The sequence below is a fragment of the Syngnathus typhle genome, linkage group LG2, assembly GCF_033458585.1.
Source record: "Syngnathus typhle isolate RoL2023-S1 ecotype Sweden linkage group LG2, RoL_Styp_1.0, whole genome shotgun sequence".
Lineage (NCBI taxonomy): Eukaryota > Metazoa > Chordata > Actinopteri > Syngnathiformes > Syngnathidae > Syngnathus > Syngnathus typhle.
Window position 1 is genome coordinate 5,987,147 of NC_083739.1, and position 27,172 is coordinate 6,014,318.

General features: G+C 41.3%; 2 protein-coding genes across 13 annotated transcripts in view; both read left to right on the top strand.

Moving 5' to 3' along the window:
- The first annotated feature begins 370 nt into the window (after positions 1-370).
- On the top strand, positions 371-9,257 carry LOC133149875 (zona pellucida sperm-binding protein 3-like). Its single transcript, XM_061272073.1, has 12 exons — positions 371-2,747; positions 2,837-2,939; positions 3,681-3,799; positions 3,874-3,992; positions 4,089-4,192; positions 5,373-5,550; positions 5,618-5,735; positions 6,193-6,284; positions 6,375-6,469; positions 6,576-6,689; positions 6,768-6,862; positions 9,138-9,257. Exons 1-12 carry the CDS (start codon positions 2,409-2,411, stop codon positions 9,255-9,257), a joined length of 1,596 nt encoding a protein of 531 aa, XP_061128057.1. The 5' UTR covers positions 371-2,408.
- Positions 9,258-15,714: 6,457 nt separating this feature from the next.
- Positions 15,715-27,172, top strand: part of LOC133150572 (muscleblind-like protein 2a) — a 29,198-nt gene continuing 17,740 nt past the window's right edge. For 5 of the 12 annotated variants that reach the window (XM_061273208.1, XM_061273212.1, XM_061273204.1 and 2 more), the window contains exons 1-2: positions 15,715-15,942; positions 22,776-23,442. In XM_061273208.1, coding sequence (XP_061129192.1) covers positions 23,269-23,442 — 174 coding nt within the window. In that variant the 5' untranslated portion in view covers positions 15,715-15,942; positions 22,776-23,268. Of the gene's footprint in view, positions 15,943-18,764; positions 19,101-22,775; positions 23,443-27,172 lie in introns of those variants that run through there. The other 7 variants (XM_061273210.1, XM_061273214.1, XM_061273213.1 and 4 more) reach the window with 5 other exon arrangements.

The following is a 27,172-nucleotide window of genomic DNA, read 5'->3' on the forward strand; positions in this document are numbered from 1 at the left end:
GATTTATTTGTCTTCTTGGCATAACATGAAATTATGTCAAAATGTGTTTGGTTGATCTCATGTTCAAAAATAAACTCAAATTCAAATGAGTAACAGGAGAGTCATCCCCCTGAGAAATAGTTTGAAGGCTGTGATACCGAGTGAAGGTTAAAGGTCGATTTCACCGCCACATTGTTCCTCCGAGTGCCACAGCACAAGGCGGTGTCACCTGTCAATCATCCGGCGCTGTGGACCTTTGCATGGTGACAAAAGCCAATGCTTTTTGCCACCTATCCTTTCATGACAAATGTCATGGATGATGTGATAAAACTAGAAAAGTTTTTTGTCGTTGCGGGTCCGCCCACACAGACCCGTGTGTAGTGTAGTGTGAGAGCCTCGCTGTCACCGAGGACTCTTTCCTGAATGATACAGCTGTGCACAGAAATCCCATTAGTGTGTGTCTGTAAGCAATGCGCCGCTCGCCTCTGTGTGTGGTCGTGGGCGACGCGGTGTGATGCATGTCTTTAATAACAGTCCATTAGCGTGTGCGTCTTTGTGTAATGGACGGTGCTTGTGTGGGCGCATGATTGTGGGGGTATTTGTGTGTGTGTGTCCACGCCAATGCGCTGGAACAACATTGGCGACCTTCTGCGGAATCGGCCGCCGATGGCCCGTGAATCGGAGCCGCGGACGCTGTTATTCCACATTACTCCCACCGGATTTAGCTGTTGTCTGTTCCTCGACCCGAGCCATATTTTTCCTCTTTGTTTTCACATTCTCTTCCCTTCCCCCCCACTTCTCGATTCAGGCCTTTTCACTTTCTTTTCTCACACTAGTTTTGCCCTGAGCACATATTCCATCTTTGGCAGACGATTTGCCCAAACTACTAAAATGCTTCCCGCGTGGCACAAAACAAGGCTAAAACTTTGACGCAAATATCTCGCCACACATCTACTCAGTGCCCCAACTGAGCTGACAAAACACACAAATAACTCCTTCGCCCGCAACATGCTTTTAATGAGGCTCCATAGCAGTAGTCCGTTTGCTGCAAGCTGCCTTGCTTTTATATCTTGCATCAATGTCCCACATCCTGTTCTGGTCATTTTGTCGTGGACATGTGTCAAGACGACTGCAAACAGAGGATGATGAGATTTGACTTTGTGTGTATGGAATTGGTGGTTCTTTCTCTAGGGAGCAAATTAGTGTTTGCTAAAATGAGTTAGAGATGTGGGGAGGAAGCCTGACTGGCAGGCACGGTCTGATCTCAAGCCACCCACACACACACACACACACAACAATACGTATCGCACAAACACGCCTCGTTTCTTTGTCTTGCCGCTGATCAGTGTTAGATAAAAGCTACTTCCTGACACACAGCAGACTGTTTTTGTGTATCGGCAAGAAAAAAAAAATGTATTTCTGTTGGTCAAATCAGATTAGAATGTTTGGAGAAATAATTGAGTTATTTTATAGAATATTATTTCGCATTCTTTCTGCAATTTAAAAATAGTTCTTAGGTGTCTTGATGACAAATCATTCACATTGCCTGTCAAAATATGCAAAGGATAAAGAATTTACAGCCCCTGTCACACTCTGGTTCACATATTATTTTTGGAGAGGGGGGGTCCATCTCATGCATTTACAGATCTGGCTTTCATTACTATGACAACAGGGGCGAAGCAAGGGCATGATGAAGTGAGTGTTGCCAACTATATTTAGTGACAACTGGCAACATTTTAAAAAATTAAAAAAGAGTCTAAAAAAAAAAATCTAGCACCTTTTATTGTGAGTAATATTCACCCTTCTGCGTACATACAGCAAATAAGTGCTGGCATTTTTTTTTTTTTAAAAAAGGACTTAAAGACCGATGACAAAAATGCTCACTGATTTGTGAACGAGCTCACCGGCTTAGCCTGATTTCGCGTCTCCGTTCAGTCATCTTATATTACTGAACATGCTTTTTATTGGTTTTCTCATTTTCCCCTGGTAGGTTTTTTTTTTAGATTTTCCTTGCCCTTTTGGGATCTTAAGATCAGGGGATGCTTTGAGAATAATTGTCAATTTTTTGTCTATGTGAAGCCCTTTGAGACTGCTCGTGATTTAGGGCTATACAAATAAACTTGACTTGACTTGACTTGACTACTGCAGTCTCCCTGAAGAAAAAAAAAAGCAAGAAATCATCAGCTTTTGACACAGACTCCAAGATTCAAATCTATCTTTGAATGTGACCTTTAGAGTGCACAGCCAAGCATCCCATTTGCAATTCTATTTTATGAAACGCTGGATATTAAAGCCTCAGAGAATGAGTCCTGCAGGCTGGAACGCAATCAAGCCATTAGGTGTGGGTGGAGTCCGAGCCAAGCTATCATATCTTTCATTTCCTCAGAAGGCCAAAGCAGAGCTGCTCCCATTTTTGTGTGATTGTTGTAATGGAGTTATGGGGAGTTTTGTTTGGGCTCCTTTTGTCAGGTGGGAGTCTTTGTGCCGCTTTAAAAAGCTTCAACACAACTTCCATGCCAACCAAAAGAGCGTGGACATGGACAGAGCCGCCAACGCAGCCAAAAACAACAGATCATCAGTCAAATAGGACCTCCCCTGTCAACCAGCGGCTCTGGATCTATCAGCTGAAGAGGCCTGCTGTTGAAGAGCATGCAAAAAGGCCGCAAACACAGGAGGCCAGTGAGCCACCGCCCTCTGTCCAAGATCACATGTTACAGACCATAATTGAGGGTCCAGATCTTGACCCGCCCGCTGAGGAGGATCCAAAGGTATTTCAAGAAATAACATTTCCCTTCCCTGGGCTTCCACATGCGTAACTGCCTATCAAAGTGTAGTCTGACTTTAAATGGTGTTTTAGATGGCGGTTGACTTTAAACAGCGGGTACCTGTGCCAGCTGACAGCCTGGTGGTGCAATGTGGCGAGGGAGAGGTCATCATAGAGGTCAAGCAGAACTTCTTAGGTAACTGCTGCATATATATATATATATATATATATATATGTATATATATATATATATATATATAAAGAAATACATTCCATTTTGCATGAGGCTGCATTATAAAAACATTTCCCCATATACTGTTGGTTTATTGTTTTGTGATTAAAAAATATCAAACAAAAATAGGACACAAGGATAAATGAAATTCAATTATTGGTGCTGTTATATGATCAAAAATATATGCTCTACTCTATTATAGATGCTTTATGTATTATCAAAATATTTTTGTTAATTAATTTTGACATTTTTGTATTTGTTTTTAGCAATTTTATCTGCTGTGTGGTGGGAACCTCGAGTTGATTTTGTAGTGGACAATGGCTTTTGAGAGATCATTTATTCTTGTCCGCCAAAATTAAACAAGCTCAAATTAAAGACTATGATCGCTTTCCATACACTCCATTTCAGTATGTTTTGCTTTTTTCTACTTGAAGATGACTCAACGCATTGTCCTCGAAGCAAACTAGAATCAGAACATTGAACAAAGTGTGATGACAGCACATTCTGTGTGGCTTATCGTAAATGGCACCGAATCAAGGCTGCCAATCGATAAGGATGTCCTTTTTCTTTACTCTGAGAATCTGAGAAATGGCACAGCCGTGCATTAAGCAAGTTGCATTTGCTCTGAGTGTTATTGACTGAAGCAGAGCAGAGCAGGACAAGAAATAGACTGCAGGTAAATGGTGCCTGACTTTGTTCTTATAGGAAACGGTCAGCTGATCCGTCCGAGTGATCTGACCTTAGGAGGCTGCAGCCTGCTGAGCGTTGCCGACCACATGCTACGTTTCCAGACGGAGCTGCACAGCTGTGGCAGCAGAAAAAAGGCCAGGTTTTTATTTTTGGACATTTTATTTCCTGTCTGCTCAAAGCTACTATAACACCTCTTCCTCCTCATTAGATGACAGATGAAGCCCTCATCTACACCTTTTCACTCACCTACTCGCCAACGCCAGTCGGCAGCACCTTCATTTTTAAGACAAACCCTTCCGAGGCGTTAATCGAATGCCACTATCCGAGGTAAAGCTTCGATTCGTCCCCTCATCATACAGACGTTCGTACAACAAATCCAAAATGCTGCCTGCATGAGATCACACTTTGCTCTAACTGTCAAAGGAGGCACTATGTGAGCAGTGATGCCATGTTGCCTCATTGGCAGCAGTTTGCGTCTAGCCTGTTAACAGATCAGCAGCTACACTTCTCCCTGAGGCTCATGACAGGTGAGCAAATCAAAACCTGTAAAGGAAAATGGTGTTGAGTTGCAGCCAGATTGGCTGCTCGCTAGCTATTAACTGGGATGGGCTACAAACTCAAGTCCTGGTTGTGACTAAATATTGATAATGAACCGACAAAAGTTATCAATTTTGAATGTAATGATTGATGTTCATTATTCTGGTTGTAGTTTCCAGCAGTGTACAACTGCTCAGCTTCATACTGAGTTTCTAATTATGTTTAAATAAAATGAGTGGGTACATCTCTGAGGAAAGCAAATAGGCTTCATGTGGGGGAAAAAAAAAATCTATTCATTAAAATTTCAATAAGCTTTATTTAAACAAACATGATTTAATAACTGATCTCACAAATGTTCATTATTTGCACCGCTGGCCTGTGACATGATGCGTGTTTTCCTTTCTGCCTTCTTTTTGTGCAATGTCCCAATCTATTTTTCTCATTGAGTTTTTATTGAATTTCCGTAAATGGACACTCTTGACTGTGTACAACATACTCAAACTCATGAATTGATTTTTCATTGCTATAAATGTGATCCTTCACCCTGACGGGGGGAAAAAAGAACCTAAAGTTAAGTTTAACGTCTAACTATTATTATTTAAGTACTGAGGCTAGAGTGGTAGTAGTAAATTTGACTTAGCAGTACCCTATTTTGGTTAATTTGGCTGCACGTGAAGAACAAAATATTAGTTGCAATTCTTGTGATGCAGTGCAAACTACAACCATAATGATTTCTAAACTAATTGCCAGAAGAATTTTTTTTTCCATTTTGACAATTGCTGTTGGCAGGTCTAAATCACACCCAATCACCAGTTTTTAAAGCTGAGCCGTGATTGGTCATGACATGAGCCCTGGCAACTGTGATATCCTTTTCAGTCGACAGCAAGTGGCAAAATGGCTGCCCTCTTAGATGGGGGGGGGGGGGGGAGTGTGAATTTTGCTGCTTAACTCGTGTTGCACAATCACAACATTAATCACAATGTTGTTAGGACCAGTGGGGGCACATAAAACATATTATTCTAAGGAAATCTTTGGGGTTGGTGCCCTCTGTAATGCTTAAAATGAAATATGAATGTGGATATTTTATCATTGTATCTGATGCATCTTAATCTTATTCGATTGTGCAAGTGCCCTCAAGATTGCATTTCTGTATTCGGATTGACTGATTAGAGGAGTGGCAGCCGCAGAGGTTCCCCGGTGTTTACGACGTGGGCGAGATGATGCAAATCGAAGCCTCGGTCCTTCAGGGCTATCATATTCCATTGAGGGTCTTTGCTGACAGCTGTGTGGCCACCATGAGCGCCTCCCCGAATTCTCAACCATCATATACCTTTATTGACAATCATGGGTAAGACGTACCAATGTAATTTTACTTGAAAGTCGGCATGACCATCTGTGGACCTTGTGTCTAATAGGTGTCTAGTAGATGCTACAATGACAGGAGCCAAGTCATACTTCATGCAGAGAAGCAGTGAGAATAAACTTGTTTTCCAGCTGAAAGCCTTCAATTTCCACCAAGATCACAAGAATCCGGTAAGTGCCGCTTGTGTGATCTGCTTCGTTTGAAACCTGAAACTATCCAAGCCAGACATTTAGGTCTAATTTTCCCTTCAGATGATCTGACTGGCAAGTGTGTTGGAATGGTAGAAACCTTTTGGCGTATGTGTCAAACTCAAGGCCCGGGGGCCAGATAGGGCCCATCACATCCTTTTATGTGGCTCGCGAAGATAAATTGTGCATCGAGTGCAAATTGTCTTCACTTTAAAAAAATGGAGCTGTTACTAGCAATTTTTATGATCATTCACCGTTTTAAAATATTTGAACAATTTTTACAAGTCTCCAATTTCATAACTAATTATTCATCAGTTTGTTGTGTAGCCCATATTGGTGAATTTTAGCTTTGTACACTACTTTCTCGGCATCATTAGTAAAGTACGTATTAGACATGTGCAGCATCTCATTTTTTTTTTTTTATTCCACTCCTTCGTAGCTTTACATCACATGTCAGCTGCTAGCAACTACCCTCTCTGTTCCAGTCAACTCTCAGCTCAAAGCCTGTTCATTTTTAGCTGAAGCCAAAAGGTTAGTGCTAACAAAGCAATTCCTTGAAGCCGCATCTCTAACACAGGTTTTTTTTTTTTTAATGCTGTATAAATGTTTGCCTCGGGGCAGATGGGTGGCGTCAGATGGGGAGAACAAGGTGTGTAGCTGTTGTGAAAGCAGCTGCAGTGAGCAGCGACGGAAAAGAAACCTTGGAGACGATGCCGGTGTGTTGACAGAAACACAACATGGGGAAATGTTGGAGTGTCTCCTGTTCCGCTTTGGGCTAAATGCACTGATGTGCTTGTTACCCTTCTGTTCTTGGAGTGGCAGGTCTCTTTCCACAGTGGGAGGGGACAGATCATCTTGGCCCCATCCAAGTGGAGGAGGACATGTCGCAGCCAGAATCCAGTTCTAATCTTCAGACAAAAGACGTTACACAATCGGGTATAAAGCCAAAGCATGGACGTGATGTCATTTGACTTGGTTCTAAGCTATGTTTCTCTTCATCTTCACGATCTTTAGCCACACTGTGTATGTTGGGGACAATGCTGGCGGTGATGCTGCTCACTGTCATGAGTGCTGCCATTTGCAGCAGAATGCACAAACCCGCTGGAAAGGTACCTAATCGAGGAAAATAAAGAAATCATGCCCAAGGCTCGTGTTCTTTTTATCCTCCAACTGAGATCCACAATCGTAAATGTTCCTGCTAAACATACCGTATGCAGTACACGGGTGTTTCTTTTGAACCAGTATGAGCTGCTTGGATTTAAAACAGGTTAAATGATGTCCAGCCAATTGCTAGGCTATAAAACCGTGTGCAGTGTGTTTCCAAGGAAGCTTATTGGTTCATCAATCTGCATGGCTTGGCGCTGGTTATGGCTACACGCACGACTAAGTTCCAGAGTAATGAAAGAGAAGAGATCAAGTCTGCACAGTGTGCTCACTTTAGACCTCAAACGGAAAGATAACCCCATGAGCAAAATGGAAATGTAGCACCAGTGGTTCCACGCTGCGAGCCTAACTACAATGGCTGAAACAGCAGTCATATTTTACATTCTCCCAGTAATGTCTCCGCCACCCCACCGGCCAAGCAGCCCCCTCTAGCATTCTGCCAGTGAATGAGTCCTCACAAAATGGGACTCATCATGAACTGTTGCTCATGAGCCCGGGAAGACGAATAGACATAATTAAAAAGCCCATAAAAGCGAAGCGGAGGCTTTTATTACAGTAATATGTGGAGGCCTGATTTAATGGAGTGTTTGCTCCTATGTGCAGAACCGACGGATGCGTCGCTTTACTGCCGGGGTAACGCTGACCCCCCCTGCCATCGCCAACACACCAGAGGCTCGTAAAAAGCAATATCTAATGATGCACCGGCATGGAGGCATGACAGCGACACTGAGACGTGGGGAAGAAAACCCCTTTCCCTTAAAAGAATCAATGATGAGATGGGACTTTCTTTTTTATGATGGTTTGTTAATGAGACAATATAGGAAAACATTTTAGCTGTTATCTTCCCGCAATGCTCATGAAATGGGCCTCCTGAAATTTTTTTTTTTCTCCATCACACCATGTATTTGGTGTTGTGGTATATGTATATACAAAACTTTAGAACAGCATTAAGAGAAGCTAAGGATAAATGGGCGTCTGAGTTTTTGTGATAAAGACGCGCACACTATGCGTGAATAATGGCAACCAAATAAAAACTGGTCAATTTTGCTCATATTACACAAACTAATCATTAATCAGAATGCTATGTTTAGACTAGTAGGGGTCAACATGTTATTCTAAAGAAAATTTTGTAGGTGACTTATTCGCTTAATTGGTCCAAAAATAATTCATAATTCATGTACCGTATTGGCACGAATATAAGATGGTGTAATTACAACGCTAGATGGTGCCAGATATCTTTAAAGCGAATGCTGAACTCAACTCCCCAGGCCAAAGCGAACCCGTCACGAAGAAGAGAAATAAAAATAGCGGTAGCACGAAGAAGAAAAATATATTTGTTTCAAATGTACAGTAATTATCTTCTGTATAAAAATTTAATTTGGTGTTCAAAAAAAATCTTGAAAAAGAGGGGGTCAGCTTATATTCGGGCCAATACGGTATTTTTTGCTATGCCAGTAATTTACAAAGGCAGACAGAACAAATGAATGATCTTCATATATATGGCAGAAAGTATATAATTGACATGTGTATCCACTAATTTGTGACACTATTCTCAAAAATTTCCCATTCTATCGTTAATCCCTAACCTACTTATAAAATGACCCAGGCCAACAATCATAAATGTTAAAGCTGTTCAATAATTACGATTGCAAATCTTTCGCCAAGAGTTCAATGGAGGGGCCGAATGTGATTGTGATGTTAAATTGGCAAAACAATCCCATTAAAAAGCCATCTAAAATTGAGCCACTGGCTGTGTTGAGTGTTTGGATAATCCGTCTCCCAGTCATTCACTGATACAACTAACCACATTGTATTTACCAGATACGCGTTTGCCAGGCATGACTTCAATTTCATCTACTACGTCACAGGTGTCAAACTCAAGGCCCGGGGGCCAGATACGGTCCGGCACATCATTTTATGTGGCCAGCAAAGACAAATTGTGCATCAAATTTGCGTGTCATTACTAGAATTGCAAATTGTCTTCACTTTTAATATCTTTTTTTTTAAAATATTTAACCAGTTTTTACTCGCCTGATTTGAAAACTAGTTATTTGTCCGTTTGTTTTGTACCTTTTACTGTATATAATATGAGGTGCTCATACATTTATTTCGGTTGACAGTCATAATGGCCCTCCGAAAGAAGCTACGACTACAATGCGGCCCGCGGAAAAAACAAGTTTGACACCCCCTTTGCTCCTCTTTCTTTGTATTTTCTGGCAGTCTAAATGGCCTGACGTGGCACCATGCTACCTCCTTCAGGTCAATGTGGGTACTACGACAAGCTTCTGCTATGAGCAGGACAATCGTGGAATAATCATGGAGAGATGCACACATTGCTAGACTGAACACACATTCACGAAAATATCTCACACACAACTAGAGCCTTTATTGAAGTGCGCTGCCAAATATCAAAAGCTGTCAAATTAAAACCATGTAAGCACACAAAGTAATTTATGCCTTTTTTAAAAGCTATCGCAACCTACTCAAGTGTGAAGCACGCGTGTGCACACAGACATGCACGTGACCTCTGCTCTGCCCATAATTAACCCTCTTAATTAAGAGAGGGGAAAGTTGCTAAGGAAAGGAGTGGATTTAATTAGCTCTGTCCTCGCACAGGCAGGCGTGCACGCCGCACAACATCACAACCGCGTCGACACGGGCACACAAAACAATTAAACCTCTCTTATGGTGGCTAATGGCTTCACTGACTCAGAGCCTTTCTCATTAAGACTATCAATAATATGCTGATTATATGCATCCGCCAGTCTCCTTAATCAGTGTACAAAGGCACCAGTGAGTGTCTCCAGGGTTTCTGAGCCTTCCCTTTTTTATCTGCCGAAAGTTATGTTTTAATAGTTTTTGCTGAAGACGCTGGAAGAGGCTTCTCTTTGCTTTGTCTTAAACTCCCTTAGCATGGAAGCCATTTGCGTCTTTGTATTGCAAAGGGCTTTATGGGCTGAGGCGATAAGATTCTGACTGCGTTCTACTTCGCTCAGGTGTGTGTTTTCCTCAGACAGAGGAAGTTAAAACAGACAGACGTCTGTCACATGCAGGAAAAACAATAGGCCTGCGCTTTGACCTTCAGCCTTTTCCTGTTGTAACTGACACTGCGGTTTGTCCCAGAAGACGGAAGAGGAAAGCGGTGCCTTGACCTACAGAGCTGCACCTCAAGAAGCGACATTCTCACACACCCTTGATGTGGGCCACGATGATCTTCAGTTTTCTCCAATTGACTCCTTTGTCGGATTATGGAGCTCAACATCAAATGATGTTTTTTAAGCAGGACTGCAGATGACCAAAATATCAATTGATTGTTACCATATTTTCAGGAGTATAAGTCGCACCTAAAAACCTAAGATTTTCTCAAAAGCCGACAGTGCGCCTTATAGTCCTTATATATGGACCAAATCCCTCATTTTAAACTGGCCCAAAGCATTGTGTCATGAAATCAATCATAAGTGGCCCGCTGAAGACTATAAATGATGAATCAAAAAGACTATGGATCATTATTTTCTGATTTTAAAGTAATTTGTTGCATCTGAAGTTGAAATAAAAAAGATAAAATGGAGAATGATTTGGATTAAAAATGATGCATTAATGGTGCACCTTATAGTCCGGTGCGCCTTATATATGGACAAAGTTTTAAAATGGGCCACTCCTTGAAGGTGCGCCTTATAGTCCGGCGCGCCTTATAGTCCGGAAAATACGGTAATTTCTTTTCTGAGTTTTAGGAAGAATCGATCACTTCCCATTATGGAGTATTTTGCAGACAAATGCAACCACTCCCGTGTAAAAAATAAAGTGCTTCTTTGGAGGCCTTCACTTCCTTGGCGCCAGCTCAGCTGTGCCTGACCTAAACACCAAACATGTGAGACAAATAAATCACCAAGCTGGGGAGCATCTGAACCAGCGAGTTAACACGGATGTGATGTACTTCAGAACAGATGTCGTTTTGCACTGAAACAACACACACGCTCCTTCCCATAGTGGACCCACCACCTTCCTTTAAACCACCAGGAGGATAAACCACAACAAAAGGTGCCTTTTCCGTTTATTGCTGCTTTAGATGTTTTTTTTCCCCCCTGCAAACAATGGATGAAAATAATCGGATCCTTATGTTTGATGTGGATTTTGTTTTTCCACGTGCTAGAATGGGAACATGCAGAATATTTGATCTTAACACCCAGGTGCACCACCAGTCTGCTTGAAAGCGGAAGAAGAACACAACTTTAGAAATTTCTCCTATATGGACCCCACATTTTTAACCACCAGGTTGTGACCTCAAATCCTGACTGGCAGTTTGAAAGTGAATGCGGGCACCACACACAAACATACCCCTTTATCATTCAAAATGTGCCAGCGCTATCTACCCGAATAAATAAATCTCCCCCTTATCTCACAGCACAAAACTGACTAAGCGCTCCCACCGGGTCTTGATAGAGGAAGCTGTCAGCGCCTCTATTTTGGTTTGCATTTCCCTCATACAAAAACAAAATCCTGTTTTTTTTTCTCGACAATCCATCCTCTTGGTTTTCAGTCCCCTATGAAAATCATCTTGTGTATTTAAGAAGCATTGATTTTTTTTTTATGTTTCTGCTTATACGTAGTTTGATTCTGAGAATGATAACTACCAGTTTTTGACTTTAATGAGATTTATGAACAGTCCCTTCATAGGGTCTCCATTTCACCCCAGTGGATGATGTCAATTCAACATCAAACTTGATTCAAGCTTCGATGTCGATGTTGAGTTGACGTCAGATGCCTGGCTGCCAACTAATAGGGACAAATTTGCTCCACCCTCTTTAATAAGTTAATAAAAGAAAGCTAACAAAAGAAAACCAGTGCTCCTTCCTGCAGCGCAACGCTGCCCCCTGCAGCAAAAACAAATAAATGCATTTTACGGCAATTATTAATATTGTGGATAAGCATTAAATATGAACAATGCGACTTCGAGACACCACTTCTTACTTCAGTGAAAATTAAAGTTACGCGTATGGTAATCAGTTTAAAAATAAGATATAAATAAAATATCATACTTTTTTCTTAATATGTTTACCAAAAAAAAAGGTAACGTTTGTGCAATTTATAAAGAAACGAAGCTTTATTATTATTATTGGCTGAATAGCCTATTAGAAGTTATTTTTTTTTAATATCCAACCAGTAGAGGGAGACATAAATCCATCATTGGTATTAATGCCTTTCAATATGTCCTATCCTATATTTATGAGGCTTGTACGTTGATGAATGAATGAATGAATGAATGAATGAATGAATGAATGAATGAATGAATGTCTTTTGAACATGATTTGTTTTTAACTTTTCAACTCTTTTAAAGTGACCTTGAGTGACCTGAAAGGCGCTTCTCAATTAAATGTATTATTATTATTTGTTTTTAATAAATGACCGTGACGATAAATTAAATTAAAATGCATAAATGCACACACGATTGCACAATTGCAAAAATGATTGTACACCAGTATGATTATGCAAACGTAATTTACTGACTCTGCTGCAGCTATCTGTATATGTGTGCTTTTGGGCACACGAGTGCAAAATGTAATTGATTTAGGCTTCATCCAGCGCTCTTCCACTCAAGCACAAGCTCACTGATCGTCCACCCACAATCTCCTCTATAAATACATTTCCACTGGAAATCATGTAGCAAATAAATCACCATGGTTACTGTAATATAATAATCACAGTAGTTGGAAGGGGCACTGAGTGGTCACTTAGAAATCGATGGTGAGAGTTAAAATGTGCAACGTGCAGTTCCAAGCAAATGACCATCCTCGAACACTATAGTATTTCACAACCTTTATTGCGCCATGGCACGTATTTTACATTTAAAATAATATATCATGGCACATTGCACGAAATAAATATGTTTAAAAAATTACATCTACTGAAATATTGGTGAGTTTGTTCAATTTACTTACAAATGTAAAATCTGGACCTGTTTAGTTTAACACAAAGCTCTGTTGTATATAAATGGGAATAGGCACGATGCTATCTAGTGGCGAAGTTGGATCAGAGACGCTATTTGTAATAAATGTGAATTTTCCGACTAAATTAGTGATATTTCATTTCTCACAGCACCCCTGATAATCTTATAGCGCACACTACTGTGCCACGGGGCAGTGGTTGGGAATCACTATTAAATTAATTGGCCTACATTTTGAAAGCCTGGAATGAGCACTAGAAAAAAGATATTGACTGTATCATCAAATTTTTAAGAGAGAAAAGAAAAGTTCATTACTCCTGTTAATAAGATGCAATTTAAAAAAAAGGGTCTCTGATCCTGAGTGTGTTATTGAATATTACAAAGTATCAATGTATTTAGACTGCCAGGTCGGGATCACAGGGAGCTTTTCGAAGGTGATGACGGCAAGTTCAGACATCGAGGAGTCCAGCCTGAGCTGTTGGCGTTGCATCAGCTTGAAGCTCATGAATAATACACATTCCGATACTGTATTTGGAAGCACTTTGCACTGTGGTGGGTGGGGGAGCTGATGAAGGCACATTGATTTTTTTTGTCAAGGAAGAAGTCAAGTGAAGTTCAGTGAAAAAACAAAATGGGATATTTATAGCCAAGATTCCCAGCTGAGCGCAATCATCACTGTTTGGTTCTTATTGCAGTTGAACGCCGCATGGAAACCTCAATGTGCAAGAAGCCATGTTGGCATGGTAATAAAGCATGCATTACCTACGTGTGTATATCAATGAAAGACAAAATGCAGTCACAATTTTGTTTACCAATGAGGATTCCAGCAAATATGCAAAGCAGCGATATTCCAGCCATACAAGTTCTGATGGCAAACATTTGACGCTTTTCTTTTAAAAACCAGTGAGCCAAGTGATCTAGGTAAAACGAGCTGAGCTGTCACAGATGATTTATGATGAATTGGAGTATGCTTCAAAATTTCTGTCGTATGTTCTGAAGACACTGGCCTACTTATTGCATGCATTTTCAATTTATAGCTTCTTACGCTAGCCCACTGGTTATTAAATAGAGAGTAGGAGAACTGCTCGGGTGATCACCTGACAACCCATCAAATTGACAGCAAGTCTCTCTCTCTCTCTCTCCCTCTCTCTCTCTCTCTCTCTCTCTCTCTCTCACAGTCGATTGAGCTTTGAGTCTGCAGTAAGCTCTTTCCTTTTAACATTTGCTGCAATAAGCATTTGGGTTAAAAGCTTTCATAATCAGGTATACGCTCTCAATTGGTAATGTCCGAGATCAATATTATCCTCATTTGATGTAAAAGCTTTGCCCACCACACGAGTGAGTGGCTCTCGCTCAAGGCCACTCTGACTATGGGCTCTGTTTGTTTGAGCATGTGTGGGTGTCTGTTTCTTGTCTGCGGGGGCAAACTGCTTCCAAATGGGATCACTAACTAATTGTGGTGAATATATACTCGCTCGAGGTCCACTCAGCACAAATGCTACAGTCACAAATGCCAAAACCAAAATTCCTGTCAAAGCAATCCATTTTACATTAACATCTGGTTTAAGTCATTCTCTTGTTTGCGCTACTAACAACAAAATAAAAGCACTCTCGTTTCTGTTTTCAATATCAGACATTTAACCATTACTTTGAATAATGTTCATTTGTGAGAATTATATTTTTCTCTGTATATATGCAGTAATGCCAGATGACAGAATTGAAACTGAATTCTTGTTTGCCAATCCGCCCCAAGAAATGTGAAGTAGTAATGTCCTCATGGCTTCCATTTTTTAATGTCTGTGTCCAGACAAACTCTGATGTTTCTTAATGGCATTCCGCCTTGACCCAGACAGAACAGCGTGCATCTGCTGTGTGCATTGTTCATGCACTCAATAGGAAATGCACAGCAATCAGTCAATTTGTGTCTGCATACTGTCCATGGAGACTTGATATGTGCTGATATCAGTACATTTATTAAATAGCACTTCACACATCTCAATAAAAATGTGTACTTTTAATCTGATAAATTTGTGTTATGAGTCAAATATACAAAATTTGTTATTTTGTTTGCAGTGTTTTGCAGTCATACCGACATAGTACAAATGGGATACAAGAGACAAACTAAACATATTCTATAACAATAAAAAAATAACTTTATTCCTTTATTTTATGTGTGGGTGGTATAGTTTGCAATAATGCAACATGAATAGATTTAATATTTCTATTGCTATACAATGGCTTCAAAATGTTAGAAGTCTGCACGACACCACTGCAGAATAAAACAAATTTTAACAACAAACGTATTATTAAATTCAGACGTCTCTCAAAATTGAGCATTATTAAAGATTAGAAAAATAGTATTAGTATTTGAGTTTCTGCTTTGTGTAGTGAAAATGTAGTGATCACATCTTTATTACTACCCTCTAAAAAGAAAGTAAACTTGTCTAAGAGAGCGCTATTGGCCCTTAAATAAATATGTAGTAAATTTAGTGTTTCTGTCATACATATTTGAAAGACAGACAGATTTGTTCAGAAATCAGTGGCTACATCTTTCCCCTCAGTGAGATTCAATGTTGTTTCCTAGGGAACAGACACCCCCTCCTTTACCCTTGCTGCTGCTGGACTGTTCCATGCTTAAAATAGGGTAATAATATATCTATCCTCGGATCAAGGTCTCTTTATTGCCCATCTAATGAAATAAGTGTCGGACATAACTACGCCGTTAAGTAATCAATAATCATAAAACACCGTAAGATGTGTGTAATTACTGATTACTAATGTGTTAGTACAGTTTTGACGTAGGATCACCCACCCCTAGCGTGAAGCATTTACTTGCGTCCATGAACTGTCAAAATCGCTTGTTGCTTCCTCCTGCGCCTTAAAAGTAGTGAGTGCGCTTGTGAGCTTTACGACAGACGCATATTTGAAACGCGAAAAAAAAAAGTTATCTGTTGCAAACGTAGCGTGAGGTCTGAGGATGGTCACTTTTGCTTGATGTCATTTGATAGGCAGCGGATCCTGCACCTCTTCGACCGACGGAATAGCGCTACCCCGCGCAGCTGGATGTGACAGGTTCGCCATCAGGTAGGAAGGAAGGAAATTAGCTTAGCCATTAGCTGTTTTTACCATTGCTTTAAGTGAAGCGTCCACTGGGCGCTGATAAAAGGTAACGGAAGAAGTGAAAACAGTCACAGTGGTCCTTCTGTTATTCACTTTTGTTGAACTGTATAAAGTCATCATCGCTGTCTTGCAGGTGCATTGATGCATTAAGTTCTCAAGGATCAACGTGTTGATTATTCTGACGTGCAATGTAATTACACATTGTCAAGTGTTAGTATCAGTTTATTAAAAGTGCTCTCAGTGTGGGCACGCTAAATATGATAGCGCCATGTCTTGCTCATGTAAATAAGTTTTACTTTGAAGTGCAATAAATCCTTTTGAAAATATCATAACTATATCCATGTGTGAAACATGAAGCACAATGAATTACAATTGTAATTAAAATTTAACAGTCCAAAATGGGATTAAAGATTTAGATTAAAATACAAATAAACCATCCACTCAGTATGGATTTCAAACTGAACCAAAGACAACCCACTGCTGCTTGATATTTGATTTCAGCTAATAATAGAAAAAAAGACAGCTGCCTTTTCATTGATCAGTGTTTAGTGGCCTATTTCCGAGCCTGCATGGTTTTCTCTGTCATGATTAGCCAACATTTGTTTGTTCCTACACTTTTTGAGAGACGTTCTCTTATATGGAATTGACCACCAGGACTTTTTTTCTATTTGGATACAAAGTCATTTAAGTTCGCCAGAATTCCTAAATAGCATTACTTTCGAGTGAGCAAGGTAAACTAGGGTCAAACAATAAAAAGCGAGGCGATAATATAAGGGAAGGAAGTGGCTCAGCTTGTTTATCTGCGAGGCCTTTGTTTGTGTGATCTGTTTTCCTGCTGGAAAAAAATCTATTTAGATAGGCGGTCTGTAGGAGGAAATAGGACATGAGCCAAATTAGTCATTATTTAGAAATCAAATGAAAGAGAAGTACTAAGATGATCCCTGATAATGGATATTAAATTGCATGTTCACTCACTTTTATGGATTTCCTGCGCCATTGACAAAATGTGTAAAAGTGGAGACGACTATATTTGAAAGACGGTTTTGAGGTTTAAAGAGCTCTGCTGCTTTTCGCCTTGGAACATTTGGAAGAGCATTGCATCACTGCGCTGAAATAACCAGGATGAAAGGAAATGCAAAGTTGAAGGGAGTTGTGTCAAAGGCGATATGGCATGACGCCTTCTTTGGACCGGCTCCAAAGCAGCCTTTAAGCCCAGCGCACATGAGGCGCCAATGGCGCTCTTCACCGTCCGTGCCACGTGTGCTGGTGCATTTTTGTAGAACGGATGGAGAAGAACTACAATGTGCCTCGCTGTAGCTCTCTTCACCCAACCATTAAAAGATGAGTCTCCTTTGGACAGTGTTAGGTGCTGGGATCATAGATGTCGCAATCACGCCATGCGTGATGTGACTCACTACAAGCTGAGTTTGAAAGTAATGACCAATCACTGTTCTCCGTCATAACAATAGTTCATCAGTTGGCGAGCAAAACACAATACAAAAAGATTGGCAACAATTTTCTTGTACTATCTAGTTGTCTCTCTTGCTTTACTCTACTTTTAGTACGCACTCTGCTCCGTGCCGGGAGGCCGAAAGTCCCCATGGTCCTGCTCCTCGGATCTGTACCGTTGCAGACAATCCGGCAGCACCGACGAGAGGCAAAACTGAAATATGAACAACTCAAAGCAAATTTGGGGCATCTGGCAAATACAGTCCTGGCTGGACCAGTCAGTCGATCAGCTTCCGCATCTGTTTGCAAGTTTGCGCCCAATTTTGCATTGGGTACAGCACTAATACTAGAGGTCACCGGATTGGTAAAACCTTACCTAGCCACGTGGGTGTCACATAACAGCAGAGCGTGAGACTCTGTTTTCCAACCCAGTGACGACAGTAGCGATCGGCGTCATTTCACAAGCGCCTTACCCCAGTAAAGAAATCCAGTGGAAACATGGCTACTAGTCAGTTAATTGGGTATGGAATTGTAAAGCAGGTTTGGCCCACCGATATCAACGAAGCACCCAGGCTGCTGTGTCATTCACAGCCTTTGTTTTTGACTTTGTATGCGACTCAGACTGACGGTACAGCTGTTCGATTGAATCTGGATTTCTGACTCATCAGTTCTGTGACACCCCCGGCTTCCACGGCTCACATGATGCCAACCGGTATGTCATCAATTGGATGGAGCGAGGTGGTGGTTGAAACGGGTGGGCCGACCCAGCGCCGGGAACACAAACATTGAAAGAACCACGATTATCCAGTCCAGTCAATCGGATTTATGGTAAAATTTGACGTGAAAGACAGTTTAGAGGACCAAAGGAAGAGAGATGTGAATAATTGGAGTGTCTGTCTGGATGATGAGGGGAGGAGGTGCGGAGCTCTTGTTTCCTGGGGGGGATGGTGTGACATATCAATAGAACACAGGCAAGGACAGAGAGGATCATCCTTATGAACCAAGTCGTGACGTGCTGAGAGATACGTGCGGAGTCCCTAGACTTATTTCTTCAATATTATGGCTTTGACTGACACGAATGGCATAACAGCTCGCTTGGTAGGGCATGAAATTGGGGAAATACCCCGACAAGTTAACATTCAGAGGATGTTACCGTAAGCGCAGTTTTCACCTCACTGCTTACTCTCTTCCAATTGGGATGCACAGACAGCATTGATTCATAGCTGCTCTTCTCCAATTGGCTGGAGAACTGAATGGGCGGTACGGTGTGTCATGCTGTTGGGCAGGAAGGGGCTGGCTCTAGGGTGTGTGTGTGCAGTGGGTGGGATTGCTGGAGATGTTTCAGCCAAATAGTTGAAGTCGGCACTCTTCTGCTTCCTGCCTGCCTGCCTGCCTGCCTGCCCGCTTGCCTGCCCGCCCGCCCGCCTGCCTGCCTGCCCGCTGCCTGCCTGCCTCGCTTGCTGCGTGGCTGAGCGTGAGACAGATATTGAGAGGGAACCCGTGTCGGCATGGACCTCTGACTGCGGCATTAGGCAGCGTGCAAGGAATGACAACAGTTCACATGGTCATTAACTCCCGTTGCTGAGGCAGACAGCCGCACTGTAGCTGCCACACAAGGTGCCTCCTGTGTCGGGGACAGCAGACGGCCAAGCTCGGGGACCTGCCCAAACCAGGTGGGAAAGCATCTTTTATGAGTTTGCTGCAGTGTGCTGCACACCGGTTCAGGTGGGATGTTTTATCTGTGTAAGAGCGTGAGGCTGAAAATGAGAAGCTCCCAGTTAGGACCATGACTGTAGTTTCCAGTCTTGTAATGGGCTTTCTGCACCAACTCCTGGCTGAGAGCGAAGTGAGGCATTATCACAGCGGTGGATTTCACTCTGCCAACAGTGCAAATGTCAGGAGGTTTTTTTGGTCACATGGATTTTTCACTTGTATGTGGGGGCCCACATCACTGATGGTTATAGTTGGATGAGGTGGCTTGAAAATATTTAGCAGCACGCAGTGTGTAGTTACTAATAAATCTTGTCACAGTTTTGATATTTAGTCTTTTGAGTATGGATGAGGCTATCATTTACAATATCTGGGCTTGCTTTGATCGATTAGTGGATGATAAAAGCCAAGGCCAGAGGGATATCGTATATCTGGCGGTGGAACAAACCGTTTGAGCGATGACACGTTAGAAATATTTGACGCAAGATTGTAATGACCAAAATTATATTCTTATCGGTGGTATTAATATATTGCCCAAAGAATTGTAAAACAATTGTAAAACTGCGACTTTATTGTACAACGCAAAGAACAAAAAAATTCTGGTTCCTATAAAGAAAAATAAATTTTCTGGTTCATGTCTTTACCTTCCTCTCAGAGATGCTAATTCTGGTAGATAATTAAAATTTTGAACGATATAGCTACTCTGCCTGAAAGTTATCCATGAGCCTGGCTCCTTGTACTGGTCAAAGGAGACTTTCATCCCTTTATGTACTTAAGGGAGAGATCTCTTTTATGTTGTGATTCGAGATGTTGTCTGGTTGTATACAATTTTATGATGAGGATGATCATGATGATGATTGTGTGCATCACATGTACAATTTCTGGAATGTGTCTGCATTTGTGGACGGACGGACGGAGGGACGGACGGATGGACGGATGGACGGATGGATGGATGGACGGATGGATGGATGGATGGATGGATGGATGGATGGATGGATGGATGGATGGATGGTGTTGCTCACTCCGCATCCATTGCAGGCCTGGTCGTCCTGGAAGGGGAATCCTCCCAATGGGGTCCCTTCTCAAGATTTCTCATTTCCCCCGTTGTTGTTTTTTTTAGTTCTCCTTGCCCTCCTGGTGGCTAGGATCAGGGAATATAGTTAATATTTGCCAACAGTGGGCATGGAAGGCCCTTTGAGACGTTTTTGTGATTAAATATGACTTGACATTTTAATCCACCTCATGCCCAAGCGTGGACTCACAGTTGTAGGCACACATCCGCGGTCTCTCTCCTCATCCTCAACTCCATCAGCCATCCATTCAGCCTCACCAATGCAGACTTTCCAACAGTGCTGACACGTGCTGAACAAAACGGCCGTGAAAAATGCTGCTCATCACAGGAGCAAATAATCGGAACGCCCCGTGGCCGTCACAGCCAAATAGCGCAGACATTCCCTTCATCGAAATCAGATCTCGTTTCTTCCAGGAATGTCACGGCCAAAGCCCTGGAAAAGTTCACAAAGGGTCAAGACAAAAAAACAGCACGCCAAAAAAAAAAAGACAAAAACAACACAGCTCTTGAAGACTGACACTATGGCGCCTTCCTGGCAGAAATAAAATAAGACAAGCAGTTGGAGTTGTGCTGTATGATATGAACAAAAAGTTACCATACATGATATGTAATGATGATTAAACGTTTAATAAAAAAATAAAATAAACGAAACACCGGTATCTAGTGGCCAAATAAATTCCAATTAAAATATTTATTCAATATTCATATAAAACATTTCAGGAACATTATTTCGTCATGCTTCCTTGCCAATTCTGACTAATGCTGTAATTCTGAGTCAGAGTCAGTCAGCTTTATTGTCAATTCAATTGCAGGTGATTACTTGCCTGAATCTAGTTAGTACTCTAAGAACTACATCCCAAAATGCAGCCTATTTTAGTATTCAAAATGTGTGATAGAGAGTGGTTAGTCATTTCATCCAATAAGGAGAAAGGCCTGGCCCATATCATGAACAGGGCCATTTGGGTCACGAGCTAAGGCTATTATGATGCCAATTCGCTGACTCTGTAAAATGCTTCTTGTGTTGCATCTCAACATTAGCTTAGTCCTTGTGGAATCACACACTCTTAAATCACTCCTATTGAAAATGTCTGGCACGTTATGAATCACAATATACCATAACTGTAATTGTAATATATCATAATTTCAGTAAGCCTAACCTGGCCGCTGTCCAACTAACCTATAGTCACAATGAACACAATAAGCTCAGATCAAATCTAACACAGCCATAGAGTGCACACCAGACTAATAGCTTACGTATGAGGTATTCAGAGGTCAAGTCAAGGACTTTCACTTGAGACTCCCCAGTTCCGCTGAGTCTCACAATTAAGCAGACTAGTCAGATAATGCCCTTGCCATCTGGACTTAGTAAGCATCAGTAATCCATAAGGTCTTCTACTGTGGTGTATTTCTATATGTACATATGTCCTGCTTAACAGGTCATTTCGGCTTTCCCATCGGGTCTTGACTTCCTTCGTTATGCCTGAAGACCACTGGTTCAGCTCTGTATAAACTACGGCAGACACTAGCAAGAGCTCAACTAGGCTAAGCCAAACAAAGTGTATGCTGTATTAAGACCTGAATCAACCCAAGGTTAAACCAAAGCTGTGTGCACAATTTATACTGGAGTGGTCCAAAGCAGTCTTCGGATTTACATCGAGAATGTCCAGGACCCTTAACCTAACCCTAACCCACAAAACTAAAACTATATGATGGATCTTTTCTCAACCCACAAATTAATTATTTGACTGAAATGTCGTAAAGTTTTAAAGTGGAGAAAATGGCACTCTGCCCCTTACATACATTCGGACAAAGTGGGATAGACATTTTATGAGTTCTAAAAATAATGAGGTTTAATTGTTAAAGGTCAGCTCTGGCATGATTTTCACCTGAATGTCTCCTCTACAGCAAAAGCCTCTCCTGTGGGGAGACATCGTGAAATTAAATCATGCCTTGGAGAGTGAAACTACTCTTCTGGACCATTTGGCTGAGAAGGTTCTCATTTCGTTAGCTGTGATCAGACAAGTGGGACAGGTTCTGTAAGACAATGTCCTGGATTCAAGTGAGTTGGGGCAGCATAGTGTTGGTGGACTAGTTACACAAAGATCCACACCCGTAGCACCCAGATACATATTTTTTTTTTTGTATAGAGGAAATTGATACAAATATATGTATGAACATAAACTGATGTGTCAGTCAGCCGATATCTAACTTTGATATTTGACAACCAGTGAATGTCTTATGACCCCGGCCTGGGTCATAACCATGTCCAGCACTGGCATATGCATCTGTCTCAGTCACTCTCTGGCTTCTGGACAGCTGCCCAGAATAATTCTGTGCTGGTTGGTTTTCCTTTGACTACGTCATCAAACCAGCATGATTATACTAGGTAGATCAGATCCAGAGGTTCTCTCATCTTGACCCTCACTGAATGAAGTTTTGGACATTCCCTTCTTTGTATGTTGCTTTACTGGTTGACTGTCATGTATTTTAATGAGCCACAAAAGATGAAAACATCCATAATCTCACCAATATTCTTCTTCTGTCTATCTTTCTCTCTCTACTCCAGATTGCTGACAGAAGGTTCCATGTGAGACAGCATTCCTACTGGATGATCCCTGGCTAGTTTTGAAGAGTTCTTGAGTTCGCCTCTAGTCACGATAGGACACTTCACTTCAACACTTTCAACTTCTTCCTGTTCCCCATTGTGGATACATTTTTGGAGACATTGGGACAAGCAGTTAAACTCATCTAGGACCATGCTTTGTGTGCTTCGCCTGAGGTGCCACTTGAGTCTTGCTGAATGATGAACAATCCCGTTTAACAGGCGAATACGACTGCAGCAGTGCAGTCCCATGCTCTGCTAACGCTCAAGACTTCACCTGTCCCTTTCCTGTCTACAGAGACCAATCAAATCCACTGACTGAAAGTGGATAATTTTCCGCTGTAACTTATATCAATTGTTTTTTTCTTCTTCTGGAATACGTTGTAACTGCTCCTCAGAGGACGGGCCTCCTCCTTTAACTGAGCAGCTCTCCCACAACCAAGCCAGCAACGCAGCCATGGCTTTGAATATTGCCTCTATACGTGACACAAAATGGCTGACCTTGGAAGTGTGTCGGCAGTTTCAGAGAGGGACTTGCTCACGCAGTGATGAAGAGTGCAAATTTGCCCACCCATCTAAAAGCTGCCAAGTGGAAAATGGGAGAGTGATTGCGTGTTTTGACTCTTTAAAGGTAAGGATATTCTTTTACAGTTATAGTATCACTCAACCTCATAGGACCTCCAAAGAATGTGAACAATGTTGGAAAAATAATTTGAGTCCAATTTAAGGGTTACAGTTTTGAAGTTCCTTGACTGGTGTATTCTGTCATATGCTCAAATTAGCTCAATGCTGTGCCGCAGTTAGTTGATCATCTTGACCTTTGACGCTAAAGGCCAGAGAGGTCTCTTGTCATGCTCACTGTCACCACAAAGATGCTTTTGAAGTTTTATTTGGTAAGTTCTTCAGTTGTCACCATGCCTATCTAATGTCCATCATCTGTTAGGGTACATGTCTGGTCTACTCAAGAAGTCATTGCAGGACTTCTATTCCTGGTTCCTTGTCAAGATCAAACAACGCACAACACAAACTGACCTCAAACTACTTACTTTGTAATACTGTATTTTCACCTAAAAACCTCCAATTTTCTCAAAAGCCGACAGTGCGCCTTATAATTAGGTGCGCCTTATATATGGACTAATATTGAGCCACTACAGCAGGCGTGTCCAAAGTCCGGCCAAAATGTATATATCTTATATATGGACAAAGTTTTAAAATGGGCCATTCATTGAAGATGCGCCTTATAATCCGGTGCGCCTTATATATGGACAAAGTTTTAAAATGGGCCGTTCATTGAAGGTGCGCTTTATAATCCGGTGCGCCTTGTAGTGCGGAAATTACGGTAATTAGTGCTCACAAAATCAAGTAGTGTGCCAGTACGTGGTGGACAAGTAAGATGACAAGATTCAGGAAACGCCCATTCATATCAAGATATATGATGGCGCCGGGGTGGGGGTAGGGGGAGAACCAGCCATGACAGTGACAAACAGCCAAGCAAACTGGGGCAGAACAACAAGACTTAGAGAAAGATGTACTGTGGCTGCAAGTTATACACAGTATATATGAAAAGTCTTCACACCCCTCTACAAATGTCAATTTTTGCGCTCGGAACACAAATAGGGCCTGTAGTGTACATGAACTTCTGCTCTTCGACCCCTGCTCCGCTCTAGTTTAAAAATATGGCCTTGGCTGCATTCCTCCATGTAATCCTCTTGCAATGGGCCACACTAAGCAAACGTGGTGGGGAATGTGTGGGTGCAGTGCAGTATGAGCCAGTGATCCCCTGAGGTCATTTGCACATACACGGTGAGGTACTCACCGGGATGGTGGACTCCCCACCTCATCTATTGCTTGAATGGTCCTCCTCACATGCAGACACAAGCAAGCTCAGCTGGCTCATTTAAAAAAAAATGTCCAGCCATAGGAGATAAGCAAGAAGTTGACTAATATCCAGAATCCAGAATTTACCTATGTACGTATTTCATGATATCGCTTTTACAGTGGAGTGTATTTTATTCAGGAATGTGACAACATCATGCCATCGAGTCCAAATCATTTAAAGCAGGTGAATGAGGGAGATTAAGAAAGCTGCCGTGGATCTATTCATTTATTTATTGATGTATTGGCATGAGGAAGATGTAACCGGCTTGATGACACATGTCCAAGATGGCCGTTCCGTATGGCGATGGCAGTCGACTGCTCTGTCTGACACAGAGTCGAAGCGTTTTTGCAGTTTATTTATTATTTGTCCTTTCAAAGGTTAATCATAAAATTGGCAGTAAAGCTTTATAAGCTTGAATTTAGCAAGCCTGGTCCATACAATGCTGCATGTATCTTGTTCCTTATGTCAAATGCTGGTTGGTGATCATTTTTACTGGCTGAAGATTTTTTTGTTCGGTCTTGGAACCATTGCAGGGTGCAACGCTTTTTGCCTCCTTGGCCCAAACGCTGAAGACAAAACAGAAATGATTGATTAGAAGAAATATTCTGCAGAATTGCCTTCTTAGCTGGTTATGTGTTGGTTCGAATGAGCACAGAACTCTGCCCATCTGCTGTACCAGTGTCTCACCTGGTCTCAGTCCACCCACTATCTCTGAGTCATCCTCATTTCCCATCACACTGCAAGCCACAGTACTGAAAAAGGATTTGTTTTTTAATGGAAAACATTTTTATTTGAAATTTGCTCTCCAGACTCAACACTATCCTCACATTTGATGAGTTGAAGGCAGCTTCAGAGAAATTCTTCCTGCTACTGTATTGTCGATGTTTCATGCACCTCAGGTGATCTGTGGGTGGGTAGGTGGGAGGTTTACTGTATGTTTGAACTTTAGTGCTGCTTTGGATTATTGATGTTTATTTTTGCCTCATCTAATTTCTACATCTCAGTCTGATCTTTGTGCCTTTCTCACTTCTATTCGGTTCTGGTAACTTCTATATCATGCATGAAAAACCAACAGCTCTCGTCATGTATTTGTTTTTCAGAAAGGTCACAGATGTATACAAACACCGGTTTGTCTTTAATATCACGGTTAACCCTCTGGTGCGTCGTCATAATAACAACAGACAAGATTTTAAATACAATGGTTTTGATTGTGGGTGCGAATCTCTAAGTTTCTGGCGATTCAATTGTGATTTTCAGGGTCACGATTTGATTCAGGAACGATTTTCAATTCAGAAATGATTTTCGGTTCAAAAATTATTGTTGCATTTCAACGGTTAGGGTTAGTTGAAGTGGAAATTGAATTGAATCACCAGACACTTAGACTTTTTATTTTTTAATCAAATGAAAAGTCATGCATTTCCTTTTCATCTTTTCACATGCAAGTGCACACACAGTATTAGGTAGTTACAAACAATTCAGACAAATGTCCCACAAGGGCCGTCACTTATAATGAGACAGATTTCTTCTTAATTGGTTCAGTCTAATGAGGCAACTAAAGCAATCTTTAGGGGCCTCCTACCGAAATAGGTTTTAATCCATTTCACCCCAAAAAAAAAAACAGGCTGTAATGAACCGAGCATAACATCACAGTCACATGTAAAAATGTGTCAGAATTAAGAAACATTATTTATGTATTCATTCTTGTCTGAGTGAAACATTGGATTTATTTATTATTCATTCATTTATAGTAACAATGCTATTCCGACATTAATATCACTTAAAACTGACCACACACAAACTTGGAATTGTAGATGCCGCATATATCAATGAACATTATTTTTAAACTGCTTTCCTCTAAACATTTGGTTTCCATTGAAAAAGCAGGAAAAAAAGCAAAGTAATGACATGGCTGAAAAGTATGATCAATATGTTTACTTGCATGCAGCGGTATTCAAATAAAACCCAGCCTGTAGCTGTTTGAGTCACTGGACCCTGGCGTATTGATCGTGTCTCTTTCAATAAAGGGCACTTTAGGGCAATCCTTATACTACATAATTTATTGAAATTGATGAAAACGTTAACCCTACACTAGTACTGCAAGATCTCTTTTTCTGAAAAACAAAAAGTTTCCATCTGTCTATTTTCTTTACAGCTTGTCCTCATTGAGAGCCTTTCGAAGCTGACTTAAAGATTGCCAGTCAGTTTTTTGTCAATTTTGTTTTTAAATACATTTTTGTCGTCACCGATTGGTAGGTAGAAGAAAATCACACGGAGCAGTTTCTAAGTGTGACATGCCTTCCATTTTGAGTTATCAAATATGGTTCTTAAGCCGAAAGAGCTACTTCCACTTTAGCCCTGAGTGGTTTCGCTTGATGCAGACTATTTTTTTTTTTTTAACCGCACGTACGCCTCAGGATGCCTTCAACCCACAAGAGAGCATCCTTGGGGACTTATCACAGCTGTCAAACAACAAGCCGATCAA